Below are 12294 nucleotides of genomic sequence, written 5' to 3'. Positions count from 1 at the left end.
GCAAAACCAACTTAACTTAAACTGCTACTTACTTACTCCTTCCCACGTATTAGCCTTAGGTCGGGTACACCGGGGTAGGCGTATTTTAGAAGCACCAGTTGAGTACATTAGTCAATGTATATATGTATGTATAGATTTTATCCATGTTAAGTATCTTATGGCTAAGAAACCCTATCAATGCTTTTACAGTATTATTTCATAATACTCCTTTTACTGTACGCACTTTACTTTACATTAAGTATTGCAATTGTGGCAATTCATTTCTCTTGCATGAGAAGGAAGACTGCTCAATAAATTATACCTTTTATTGAAAACGCCCGTCTCTCTCTCTTCTCTGCACCCTGGTGAAACTAAGTACGCACAATTGACTGAGTGAAATAGCTGTCTATTGTTTCACACGACTCTAGAGATATACTCTTATTCTGAGGGAGCAAAGTTGTCATGTTATATGGTTGTCGGAAGCTAATCCCTTATTGTCTATCCAGGGAGGTTAAACTTCTCCTCGTTTATTCGAGAAAGTTTCTAGTGACCTCTGAGCTAGCTGGCAAACCTTAAGTCTAATATAGTCAGTAGAGACCTAGTCGACCTCAGTCCTACGTCTACACTGCTGAGAATATTATTCCAATGCGCAGAGCCTATTGGTAATATAGGAACTACACTTCAGTTCCTCTGTACATACCCTTCTCGGATGCCTTGTTTAGGGGTGAGCAGCCGAATCAGAAAGAGGAGAGGCCAGCTCCGATTGCAAGTGGTGAGGCCTCTCCTGATCACAGTGAGCAAACATCAGCGGATAAGTCCCCTGCCATTGAGCCCCCCATTCTGTTTACAGATCCAGAAGTGCGAGGGAGCACTCGTTATAATCTGCGGCCCAGAAAGGGAAGGAAGGAGAACGGAGCACTGGAAGAAGGGCTGAGATAGGGATCTAGAAGAGAACTGTGCCGGAGAATAGCTAAGTGTTAGGGACGGACTGCTGGAAGAGCCCTGGTGCACTGTCGAGACATTGTCAGATGAAACACTAGGATTGCGCCTGGGCCCGGATTAAGTGTTCCCAGCCTGGAGTGAGATTAGCATGGAGTGGGGTTCCCAAGTATTGGGGCCAGGCTCACCGGTCTCTTATCTGGTTCCTGCTCCTTTAGGATGGATCTCTTTTGGATCAATGGCCTTTGCAGGTAGTAGATGCTGATCATTCTCTGATGGTTGCATCATGTGTTTTTTCCTGGTTAGGCTTCTGTACATCTTGTGCAATCAGAGGATGCAGTGAGCGCACCCTCCCTATCATGTTGGCAACTGGCTCAGTTATGGGGATTGATCCCCATTGATAGTTGGCGTGCTGGAGTGTTGTTGACTTTTTTTTGTTGGCTCCAAGGCATACTGGTGTACCTTCTTATCTCCCACCTATTCCTTCACTTATCTGGGGCTAGCTAGCATTTGAAAGGTTCCTCATTTAATAATGACGGAAGCTCTTTTAGCTTTCAAGGTGCATCTCCATTTCTATGCACCGTCAGTAGCTGGTGCTCATTTGGATTCTGTCTGTGACCCTTCCTCATTGTACGGTTGGAGGGGCCTGCGCTCATTGCTAACCAGTCTGTGCGATGCTTTGCTGTCCTTCCTCCCCTTCCTTGTTTCAGTGAAGAAGTTGTGAGATGTGAATATTGAGCCTTCTTGTTGGACTTCACATCTGCTCTGCCTTCCTGTGCCTCTCAAGTTTGCCATTCTTTGGGTGCTTCTTCGGTTACTCCCGTCTCAGTTACTCTCCCTCTCCGGCATGGACCTAAAGGGGTAAAATTCTCAGGGTTTTGAATCCATTGTCCATGCAGCAGGTAGTCCCAACCATGCTTCCTCATATGATGTTATGCATTATTTTATGGATTACTATGGAAATTAATTTGCTTTGTTGGGATGATCATGGTGATACTACTCTTGTATATCATCATTTATGTAAGCACTGAGACGAGTAAGGTTTGACCAAATAATGTACCAATTACCCTGATAAGTCTTCTGGATCCAAGTATTTCACTGATTGTCCGTCCTTCCATGATCATCGACCTTGATTCCCCATTGTTTGTGATGACAGGCCCAGGTGTGGCTGTGCCTTCTATGGTTGGTCTCTCTAAGTAAGGAGACACCTTAGGAGGATGTGAGAGTGGAAGACAAAAAGTTAATTTCTCCTAAACACTGGGATGAGGCTGAATATACAGAGTAATAAAGATTACTGATAGAACCTTGTGTATGCTAGCCAATGTCTGACTTATTGCAGACTCTTCCTCAACCCTCCAGTTTATTTCTGTTTGTAATTTATATAGACTTCATGAGACCAAAGGTTTTAGTTGTCTTTTTGGAAATCATGTAGCAGTTTTAGTTTTAACATTTCTAGGCAGAATCCTAGAATGCTACATTAAATGTTAACTCAAGAAGTTCCTCTGTGAGAGCAATCTTCTTATTGATTTCTAGAACTGGCACCAGTATGTTGGCGGTCATCTTACAAATCATTGATGATGTTTTCGCATTCTAGACAATGGTGATTCATAACTACTGATATTGCTTAATTGTCTATTGGTGTTTATGCAGTCAAACATTATATATGTATTCTTAGAAGATTACATGGGTATTGTTAGTAAGTTCATGTCTTCTCTTGCCAGCTACTCAAAACTGATTAAAATTGACAGCTCATTGTCAAACCGGTCTCTGTATCTCAAGGAAATCCCCATTGATACCTTTTAGCCAACGCTCTCTATAACATTTATCTTGAACCACCGGGAAACATCCTAAAACAATATGGCATTTTGTATCATTAATACGGTAATAAAACCCTGCTCTCTATGAAAGTTTCTTCTCAGGATGATAGATCATTTTTGCCCTGACTCCTTGCAACATACTGCTCTTGATGACTGCTCATCATCTCAAATGTAATCCCAAAAATCAGTTTTTGCATATCCTGCTCCGCACAATCTCTGTAGCAGTTCAACAAAGGCTTAACTCCACAAAGTTCTTAGATGGCTGTCCGACCATGTCTTAAGGTGCCAATTCATTTAGCCTCAATTTTAATAGGAAACTCAGGGACAAATTATCAAGGGATTTATCTCCGCTTTTTTGGCTTTAAAAGCCAAGAAAGCGGAGATATAATTATCTCCCTATTACCTAGCTGTCGCTAACACCAGTTAGCGACAGCTGGTAGGAGATAGCGACCATCTTGGGCCCCGCTTTGCATGTCAGAAAAATGTATCACTAATGACATGCAAAGTGGGCGTGCCAAGATGTCAGCGACTGGAAACAGTCGCTAACATCGCTATCTCCAATTATCAACTTTTGGAGATATTCGCGCTAAGAGCGAATATCTCCAAAAGCACCTGCACAGGAGCAGTTCTTAGCCATGTTATCCAATGGGAGGTGGATAACATGGCTAAAAGCATTAGCTCGGTAATGCCTGAATATCGCTGATTTTTCAGCGATATTCATGCATTATTGTCGATTTTTATCGCATTTGCGATAAACCTTGGTAATACCAAGGTTTATCTGCGATAAAAATCACCGCAGCTCGGCGATAATTTTTTCTCGCTAACCAAGCAATAGCGATAATTATCGCTATTGCTTGGTAATGTGCCCCTCAATGTTCAACATCATATCAACACTGCAGCTAGCTTACAAATAATTACCTCAGACGTATAAGAAGAAATAAACCTTTGCTGCTGAAAACGAAAACTCAAGTAAGTCAAGCTCTGGTTTAACCCAAATAGACTAGGGGGCATGCAGTCAAATTCAGATTTTGACATTTTTTCTGACACCTCTCAGATTTTCCAAACATGATGATTTCCATTATGATTTCCAGGGTAGGCCAATTGATCAACTCAGCCTTCCACTTTTTGAGTTTACCTCCTATTGCAAGCAGATCTACCTACAAAATTGCCTGCATTGTTCATAAACACATCCATCGCCTGACAATTTGCTCTATCGAGGCAAGAGGCTGATGGTCACAAGTGGTTCCCTTCATCTGGATAACTGTGAATATCTGGTAATGGGGAACTTGTTCTTCAACAAAAATGTACCTCCACCCAATAGTGTTCTGGTGTGGGCCCAAAGTCATAAACACTCTTACTCTGCCCATCCCTACTGCACTGCCACCTCTTTGTATGATTAACAAAATAAACTAAAATGCTTTCTCTTACTTATTGCCCCTCGCAGCTGATCCCATGATGACTTTGTTGGCGTACTTCATCTTTCTACTTGAACTCTTAGTTATCAAATGAAATATGATGACCACTACATGGATAGATAGCATCATTCTTTTTTTCTGATTATGATACGTCTAGTCACACAGTAAGAATCTAGCAGACATATTTTCCCAATGCCTTTCTTCATTATGATCCTGAATATGTATTTTTTGGACTGCCCTCCTTTCCCTCGCGCCTCAGGGTTTAGGCACCAACTGCACACTACTTTGGTAGTAGACAAACACCAACATTTTATATCTCTATCTCATGTTTCGTCTGTCGGTTATCTTAAGTAGTGCATTTAACCCTTTCTCCTGCGAATTGGCCTTGTTTGCCTTCATTGCCTTTGATTACTTATCTGCATTATGGTGTATGTGAGCGCTTTGACACTCTAGAGCTTTGTATTCACCGCATAAAAACTTCAAACCAAGAAGAAATAGCATCACTGAGGTGTAATAACTTCAGTTCACCCTGTAACCAATGGGGAGAATTGGCAAGTAATGTAATAAAAAGCAGGGCTGGGAGACATTACAGTACAAAGCACTCTTGCCCCAGTGGCATGTGCTTTACTCCCACTACAAGAAGCTAGGCTAGGAGATAGTACAGTTTGTGGTACTCCAGTACTATACAATGTGCCACTCTACCTCTAAATAAGAATTTTTCAAATTACTCACTGGCATGGCTATTTTTCTTTAGTGTCTTAAGTTAGACAGTTTTGTGACTGTGCAACCTTAACTTTTCAACCTTAAACTTTTGTCTTTCTATTGGTTGACCCCATTTCGAAATCCTAACACAGCCTTCTGCTGACCCTGCCAAAAAGGCAGAGACGGGATTAATCTGTGCAAGTGGTATCAGAGGGGTGGCACGGGCATTAAATGGATTTAGAGGTCGCCAGGGCTCGCAGATGCAAAACCTAGCTTTGCCTTTGCAACCCATGGTACTGCCTTTGTGACTCCTGGCCTCAGAGGTGGCAAGATCAGTGCCAGGAAGACAGGGGTGACCCTGAACTCCTTATCATCTGACCACTTATTTGGTATACTTATAGTGAATAATAATTTATTAGTCACCATTAGCGCAATAACAAATGGATTACAATTACTTGGAATGGACCTTTGATGACAGCTAAGATAAGCAAAAAATGCATTTAAATGTTTGCTGTGTGAGAGAGAATGTATTTATGTGAGTGACAGTGTATGTGAGTGAGTGAATTGAATTGAGTGCGAGAACGTGGTGTTATGTGTGCAAATCTGTGTAGGACCTGGCATTCTGAAGGTAATTCTTCTCTTATAGAGACATCCTGTGGTAATATTTTGGTGCTGGCATATTTGAGGCAATTCCTAGACTGACAACCACCTGTGACAAAATACAGAAGGTAATTTCTGGCATGGTAAAACGCTGGCAATGGCTTATTAGAGGGAGTGCCGATACTAGCACATTGGATGTATCTTGTGGGAAAAAGGAGGACAACCTGACATATGAGAGGGGCAACATTGACATAAGGCTGACTGTGACATACTGAGGTACTTTGTGATAATAAGGATCACCTATGATATATGGATGGCATAAATGGAAGCATTCTGGCACTTGAATATTTGTCTGAACTGGGGTGGTGGAGTGAGCTAAAGAAAGATGATGTATTAAACCCAGATCAGTTGACTGGGGTGAGTGCTTGCAATGTTCAACACTCCGTCCATCATCCCCTTTGGTTTTGCTTTGTTCGCCCTAAGTTGGCAGGGTATGCCTAGCCGTGGGTCCCTTGCTCACTTTGCCACTGGATTCAAGCTAGCCTGGCTGATGACGGCTGTTAACCAGAAACCGGTCCCAGGATGCTTGTTTCCAGTCCAGGGAAGATATGGCTTGGCAGTTCGGGCTGGACTGTTCCCATGAGGCACAGGGTCAGACTAATTTGCATATGGACATGTCTGAACTGGGGTGGCAGAGTGAGCTAAAGAATGATGATGGATTCAACCCAGATCAGTTGACTAGGGGAGAGTGCTTGCAATGTTCAACACTCCGTCCATCATCCCCTTTGGTTTTGACTTGAATATTTGGGGCACCCATGACATGTGGTGCATCCATGACAAAATGCTAGCCCTGGCACAATGGAGATAGTTTTTACATATCGTGGTACCCATAGCACATTTTGAAACGATCCGGTCTATTTCTTGGGAGCATCAGGTGTCATTAACTTTGGACACCATGAAAGGATTTGAAAATGTAATGAGCCCCATTTCAGAGCCCTGGCACAATGGAGATCATTTTGGTATATGGTGGTATTCATAGCACATTTTGAAAAAATGAATGTATTCACAGGAAGCATCAGGTTTCGTTGGCTTGGCACACCATAGAGGATTTGAAAATGTAATGAGTGCCATTTCAGAACCTATGAATTTTAAGCAAATGTATGTGAAAATTGTGCTTTAAAATGCAGTATAGGACCACATTCTTTTCAAAATGTTCTTGGGGCGGGGTAGGGAACCTCTTAGTAGAAGCCTTCTTCTTTGCTTCGCTTGCTCACTGCAATCCAGGGCGTGAGTTACTTTCAAGAAATCTCAAACCTCAAATCAGCATTGGTGGTATATAAAATAGATGTTTGCCTGGGTTGTGTTGTTTTATTAATCATTCAGAAATTATGGAACTTCGCCGATATAAATTGTTGTGATATCATGATGGTTAATGTTATGTGAAACGACTTTCTTGAAGCAAATAACGACCAAGGGTCATATGACAATACTTCCTGTGATGTCATTAATGTAAAAGGGCATGTGATGTCACTTCCGCTTCCCCAGGCACTTTGACTAACTGACACCTTTTACAGCCTATGGCATTAAGCAGTCCCGAAATTTGGCATTGCTATTCCTTGGCACCTTTTTTCGAAGAAATTTAAAAACCCATATTTATGTTTTCTTTTTTTACGAAAAGAAGTACTGGGCAAGGGGTTCGAATTGCGATAGCTTGAGCTTCAGCGAAGAAAAGGATATTCCCCTCTCCCTGGGCTAGCCCTCTATGCTATAAGATTGATGACACACATTTTCAAAAAGATAAAATATAAAAGCCTCTTTTCTCCTCGAGGTTTGTCCTAGCTCGACTGGCAGCTGATTGACAGTGTCAGTTATTGTGGGTGTCCGGGCCCCGCGCGCCATCCGTGTCTCGGGGGCAGAGAGTTATTAGAAAATGATAAACAGCAAAAGTCAGAAGAGTGGCATATGAGAGCCATGCCACATTACCAGGCCAGGCCTCGCTCATTCCATACTGACGAGGTCGGCTGAAGGGAATTTACATCGCAAAGAACTCTCCTGCCTGCGGGGCGAGATGTTATGAACTTTTAAAGCCGTTCCTTAAAATAAAATAAAACGGGAGTAGGAGGTGCATAGTTCCGTGTTTTTCCTACTCCGGAATATTTTACTGAAATGTGACAGGTGTGAGAAGGTATGCTGTTCGTTCTCTTAGATTTTTATTTTGGGATTGTAAAAGGGGAGGAAGTTAACGACGAGGGAGGCCCAAGCCACAATACAAAACTTAGAAATGTTTTCAGAACATGCCTTAGCTTCCCTTCCTGCAGGTGCGGCTGATTCCTGGTTTTGGTCGCTTTGATTTGGTTTATAGTTGCAAAAGTTAAGTTGGTGAGTTAATCAGTAGAAGCTTTTGACCCCGAGGGAGTAAACAGGAGGGAATGGCTAAATGCAATCAGTTTTTCTCGTAGTTCATTGAAGTATGCCAGACCAGGCCACGTTAAAGCAGGTAAGAGTTTAATGAACAAGTGTTGTCCTAAGGGGTAAGTGTGTCTAGGAGCAGCGCTTATTATTTTTTTTAACAAAAAACCTAAATAAACACAGGCGGGCAGATTTACACGCCCCTTGCGCCACTTTTGCGTCACTTTTCCCATGTTAAAAGTGACGCAAAAGTGGGGCAAAGGGCTTAACTTATAAATTTGCCCCAGGGTCCCTACGTGTTTGCAAGGGGTTTGGAGATGGTAAACATCAAGACTGCCTAGTCTGTGTTTTGCCTTAATATTGTTTTGCACCACCATACATTTAAAGTCACTTTATCTTACTTTAACGTGGTATATTTTAATCCCTACATTCTCCCTTTGTTAGTGTTTCTGTATCTTTCTCCCTTCTCTGCCTTTCTCTCTATTGTTCTGGGTCAAAATCTGATGTCCAAAAATTACCCCTAGCCCCCATATTTTTTTAGGCCAAGTGCCGACCGCCTGCAAACACGGCACCATTTATGTGTACTCTGAGACATTTCTGAGAATCTTGATTTGCCACAACCTGAAATGTTAGTGAAAAAAATGAATGAAATGCAGACTTGGGCAAAAGGAAAAGGGAAATAATGAAAAATCAAATGACCAACTTTATACTTCAAAGTTTGCACTCAGGGATCCATAAATATTTTTTTCCACACTAACCCCCACATGCATCATTGTGTCATTTTGCGAATTCTTATTTGCGAAAAATAAGGAATCGCAAATAAGAATTCGCAAAATGGGATGCATCAATTAATTCGCATTTTTTTAGCGATTCGGTAAAAATCGCAATTTTTACCGAATCGCAAGGAAAATGCGATTCCTTATGTGCGAAATCGCATTGTGCGACTTCGCAAATAAGGAAAAGACGCACATGATGAATACTCAAGTGATTGCAGTGTGGCTGCCTCTGAAACTAATGACAGACACCTGTGGGCTACTTCGAACTTGAATTTGGCAGTTTGGGGAGTGTGTGGAAGCTGCTGGACAGGTTACTGATTTCTCTTGAGATTATGGAGGCAAGCAATGTGGTTTTGGAGCCCCAGCAGCAGCAGCAGCAGCAGCAGCAACAGCAGCAGCAGCCCAGGAAAAGGAAAGTCAAATTTAGTGACAAAGAACTTGAGGTTCTAATTGAAGAAGTCACAGCTAAGCATGACCAACTTTTTGGAAAAAGTTCACTGAAAATACCTGAGGCAACGAAAAGAAAAATTTGGCTAACAATACAGGCAAAGGTCAATGCTGTAGGTGTCGCCCACAGAGACATCAGTAATCTCCAGAAGAGATGGTACGATTTGCGCAGCAGAGCAAAGGAGAAGATTGCGACACGCATCAAATCTGGAAGGAAAACTGGTGGGGGTACACCAAAAGACATACCAACTACCCCTTGGGATGAACTAGTAGAGGGGACTTTACCTACTGAAGCAGTTGTTGGAGTGTATGACATTGACACCTCAGAGCAGCCTGGAACAAGTCAAGGTAATTTTTTTTAAAAAACAGGATAATGTCATTGAGTGCATGACTTGTGATTAGATCTGTAAAGTTACAAATGTCAAAAGTACATGTTTTGCCAAAGTGCATAATAAATATTGTAAATTTAAGATGAAAGAATGGCATCATGGGACATGTAGTTTTCCTCACAAATATTCTTTTATTGCTGTCCAGACAACAGGATCACTGTTAGCAATAGGTACATTCACTTCCACGATAATTTGTCATCCATGCCTCAATATAGCAGTGTCATATGTTAATCTGTGAAAGAAAAACAGGCATTGGGAATATTTTTCTAACAGGTTACTCCCACTGTCTCATTTTTAGATGCTGATTTGGATGCAGAATTTATTCAATTTGCAGAGTCTTTCACACAAGACTTATTAAATGAGGCAGAAAATAACTTTGACCCACCACCTTCACCCACTGTGGAACCACAAAATCAAAGACGCAGACTGCGTCGACTGGTAGACACTGAATCTGAGGCAGAGGAAAATGTGGACACTGCAGTTCAAAATACAACACTGAATGCAGAGCCTGCACAAAGGGTCCCAGGCAGGCGTCAAAGACTGCGACAATTCTTCCGGCGTCGCAGAGCTCCTTCACAAACTCATGAATCAATGGATGACTTTGTAAATGGCAGTGTCCTTGAGAGGAAGTTATTAAAAGTACAGCGCCTGCAAGGCAAGGACATAAGGGTTATCAAGGGGAAAATCACCAATATAGCCAAAGACATGCACAATATTAGTTCTGCACTTGTCAACATGGTCAATGTCTCTTCAGACAAAATGGAACGAATGACCTCTGCAATAGAGACACTAAGTCAAGCAATGCATGGTGACCAGGGTGCAGTTTTGCAAAGAGCAGTTGTGAGTACGCAGTCAAGCACAAGAGCCATGCACAGAATGTGCAGTAATACTTCTAAATTGATTGAAACAACAATTGGCTTCCAAAAGGAAATGATGAAATGTTATGGTGAGCTGGCATGTGGCATGAAATCAATGCAAGGCCCCATTTCAGACCACCATCAAGGCCCAAGTACAATCTATCAACCAGTGTCTGCATTCCCTGCATCTTCTTCAGACAATGCAAATGTAAATATCAAACCACCTTCAGAAAGAAGAAGTGTCAGACATGTAGCCAAAGACACCTGCAAAAACAAAAATTCAAACCCTGTGAAGGTTAAGGCATTGGGGTTAAGAGCAAGGAAAAAGTGATTCATATGTGAATATTTTGTGAACCTTTATTTTAACAGTTAATGGTTGACAATATTAATACATTTGAAGATTTTATTCAAATGAAATTTTTGTTTCAAAATACCACATACGTTGGAATGGAAGCACACATTCACTTTCATTTGAAAAACAATAAATACCTAAGTTACAGCACATGCATGTTTGTCCTGTCTCATACCTTTATTTAAAAGTAATGCTGAGTTATCTCTGCTCTTCTTCTCCTTCCCTCTGCAGCATCAGGACCATTGATTCTAGGTTGGGGTTGGTTTGGTTGATTGTGGTTATTTGGGATGTTGTCTTCAAATTCCAATCCAAGCCCTCTTTTCATGGCAACATTGTGCAGCATGGCACAAGTGGCAACAATTTTACAGCAAACATCAGGCCGATACTGCAATGCACCTCCAGTTTTATGAAGTATTCTGAATCTGGATTTCATTATTCCAAATGTCCTCTCTATCACATTTCTGGTAGACATATGAGCTTGGTTATAATTTTGCTCTTTGCGGGTTGTTGGATTCAGATAAGGAGTCAAGATAAATGTTCTCACACCATAAGCACTGTCACCTATGGAAACATTATCAACATTTCAGTGGTTTGAAAACCTGTCAAAACATTTCTCTGTACAGTTTTAAAAAAAAAAATGATCACTTACCCAGTAAATATCCATCTCCAAAATGTCCAGCTTCCAACTTTGTAAATATGGCACTCTGTTTAAATATGTAGGAGTCATGAGCACTTCCAGGGAAACTAGCAACTAGGTCTGTGATTATGGTTTTTGAATTACAAATGGCTTGAATGTTCAATGAATGATACAATTTTCTATTCCTAAAAATGTACTCATTGTGAGAAGGTGGGCATATGGGAATATGAGTACCATCTATGCAGCCTATTACATGAGGAAAATGAGCCATATTATAGAAGTCCAACTTTGTCTGTAAAAGTTCCTGCTGAGTACTTGGAAAAACTATGTAATGCCTGATCCTCAACAACATAGCATTTAAAACATTTCTGAAAAACCTTGAAAGGGAACTCTGTGACACCCCCCCAGCAATGGCAATCACACCTTGAAATGAACCAGAAGCCAGAAGATGTAGGCAACAAAGTACTTGGACATGAGTAGGAATGGCTTGTGTTCTTAGGGTGGGCCTCTGTAGTATAGGATCCAAATCATCAATTAATTCCAGTATGGAATCAACATTTAACCTGTACTTGTCATAAATTTCTGCCTCAGTCTGACCAAATAAATTAATGCGCACCCTAAATATCCTTTCACTCACTACCCTGCGCCTCAATGCAGCTCTCAATCTCCGCCTGCGTGCCAAGACTATGACTGCAGCCATGGTGAAAGGAAATGTAATGGTCAGAGTGTGCCTTATATACTAAGAGGGATGGAAATCACATGAGACTTTGGTTAGGAAAAAAATAACACCAAGTCTGAGCTCTTCTTATTTTAGGTAATGCTATTTGCGATTTTTTACAGAATCGCAAATAGCATTTTTTCATGCATGCCATTTTTCCATGCAAAAATGCGATTCCTTATCTTTGCGAATGATATGCGAATTCGCAAACGATATGCGAATTCTTAAAATGCGATTTCTCGCAATTTTGATGATGC

The 12294-nt window shown here is 41.4% G+C and overlaps 1 protein-coding gene across 1 annotated transcript; it reads left to right on the top strand.

The window, feature by feature from the left end:
• The first annotated feature begins 6407 nt into the window (after window positions 1–6407).
• On the top strand, window positions 6408–10661 carry LOC147665998 (uncharacterized). The gene is made up of 3 exons (XM_086949338.1): window positions 6408–6471; window positions 9094–9432; window positions 9772–10661. The coding sequence occupies exons 1-3, from the start codon at window positions 6408–6410 to the stop codon at window positions 10659–10661; spliced, it is 1293 nt and encodes a 430-aa protein (XP_086805464.1).
• Window positions 10662–12294: the final 1633 nt, after the last annotated feature.

This window comes from Lissotriton vulgaris, unplaced genomic scaffold, assembly GCF_964263255.1.
Source record: "Lissotriton vulgaris unplaced genomic scaffold, aLisVul1.2 SCAFFOLD_299, whole genome shotgun sequence".
NCBI classification, from domain to species: Eukaryota; Metazoa; Chordata; class Amphibia; order Caudata; family Salamandridae; genus Lissotriton; species Lissotriton vulgaris.
Note: the sequence above shows the minus strand (reverse complement) of the source record. Positions and strands in the feature narration are given on the sequence as shown.

Excerpts from the sequence above, each read along its gene's own strand:
- LOC147665998 (XM_086949338.1), top strand. The coding sequence starts at position 6,408 with ATGAAAGGATTTGAAAATGTAATGAGCCCCATTTCAGAGCCCTGGCAC. Across the intron at positions 6,472-9,093 it reads GCACAATGGAGATCATTTTG|AAGTCACAGCTAAGCATGAC; the intron begins GTATATGGTGGT and ends TTCTAATTGAAG. Across the intron at positions 9,433-9,771 it reads GCAGCCTGGAACAAGTCAAG|ATGCTGATTTGGATGCAGAA; the intron begins GTAATTTTTTTT and ends TCTCATTTTTAG.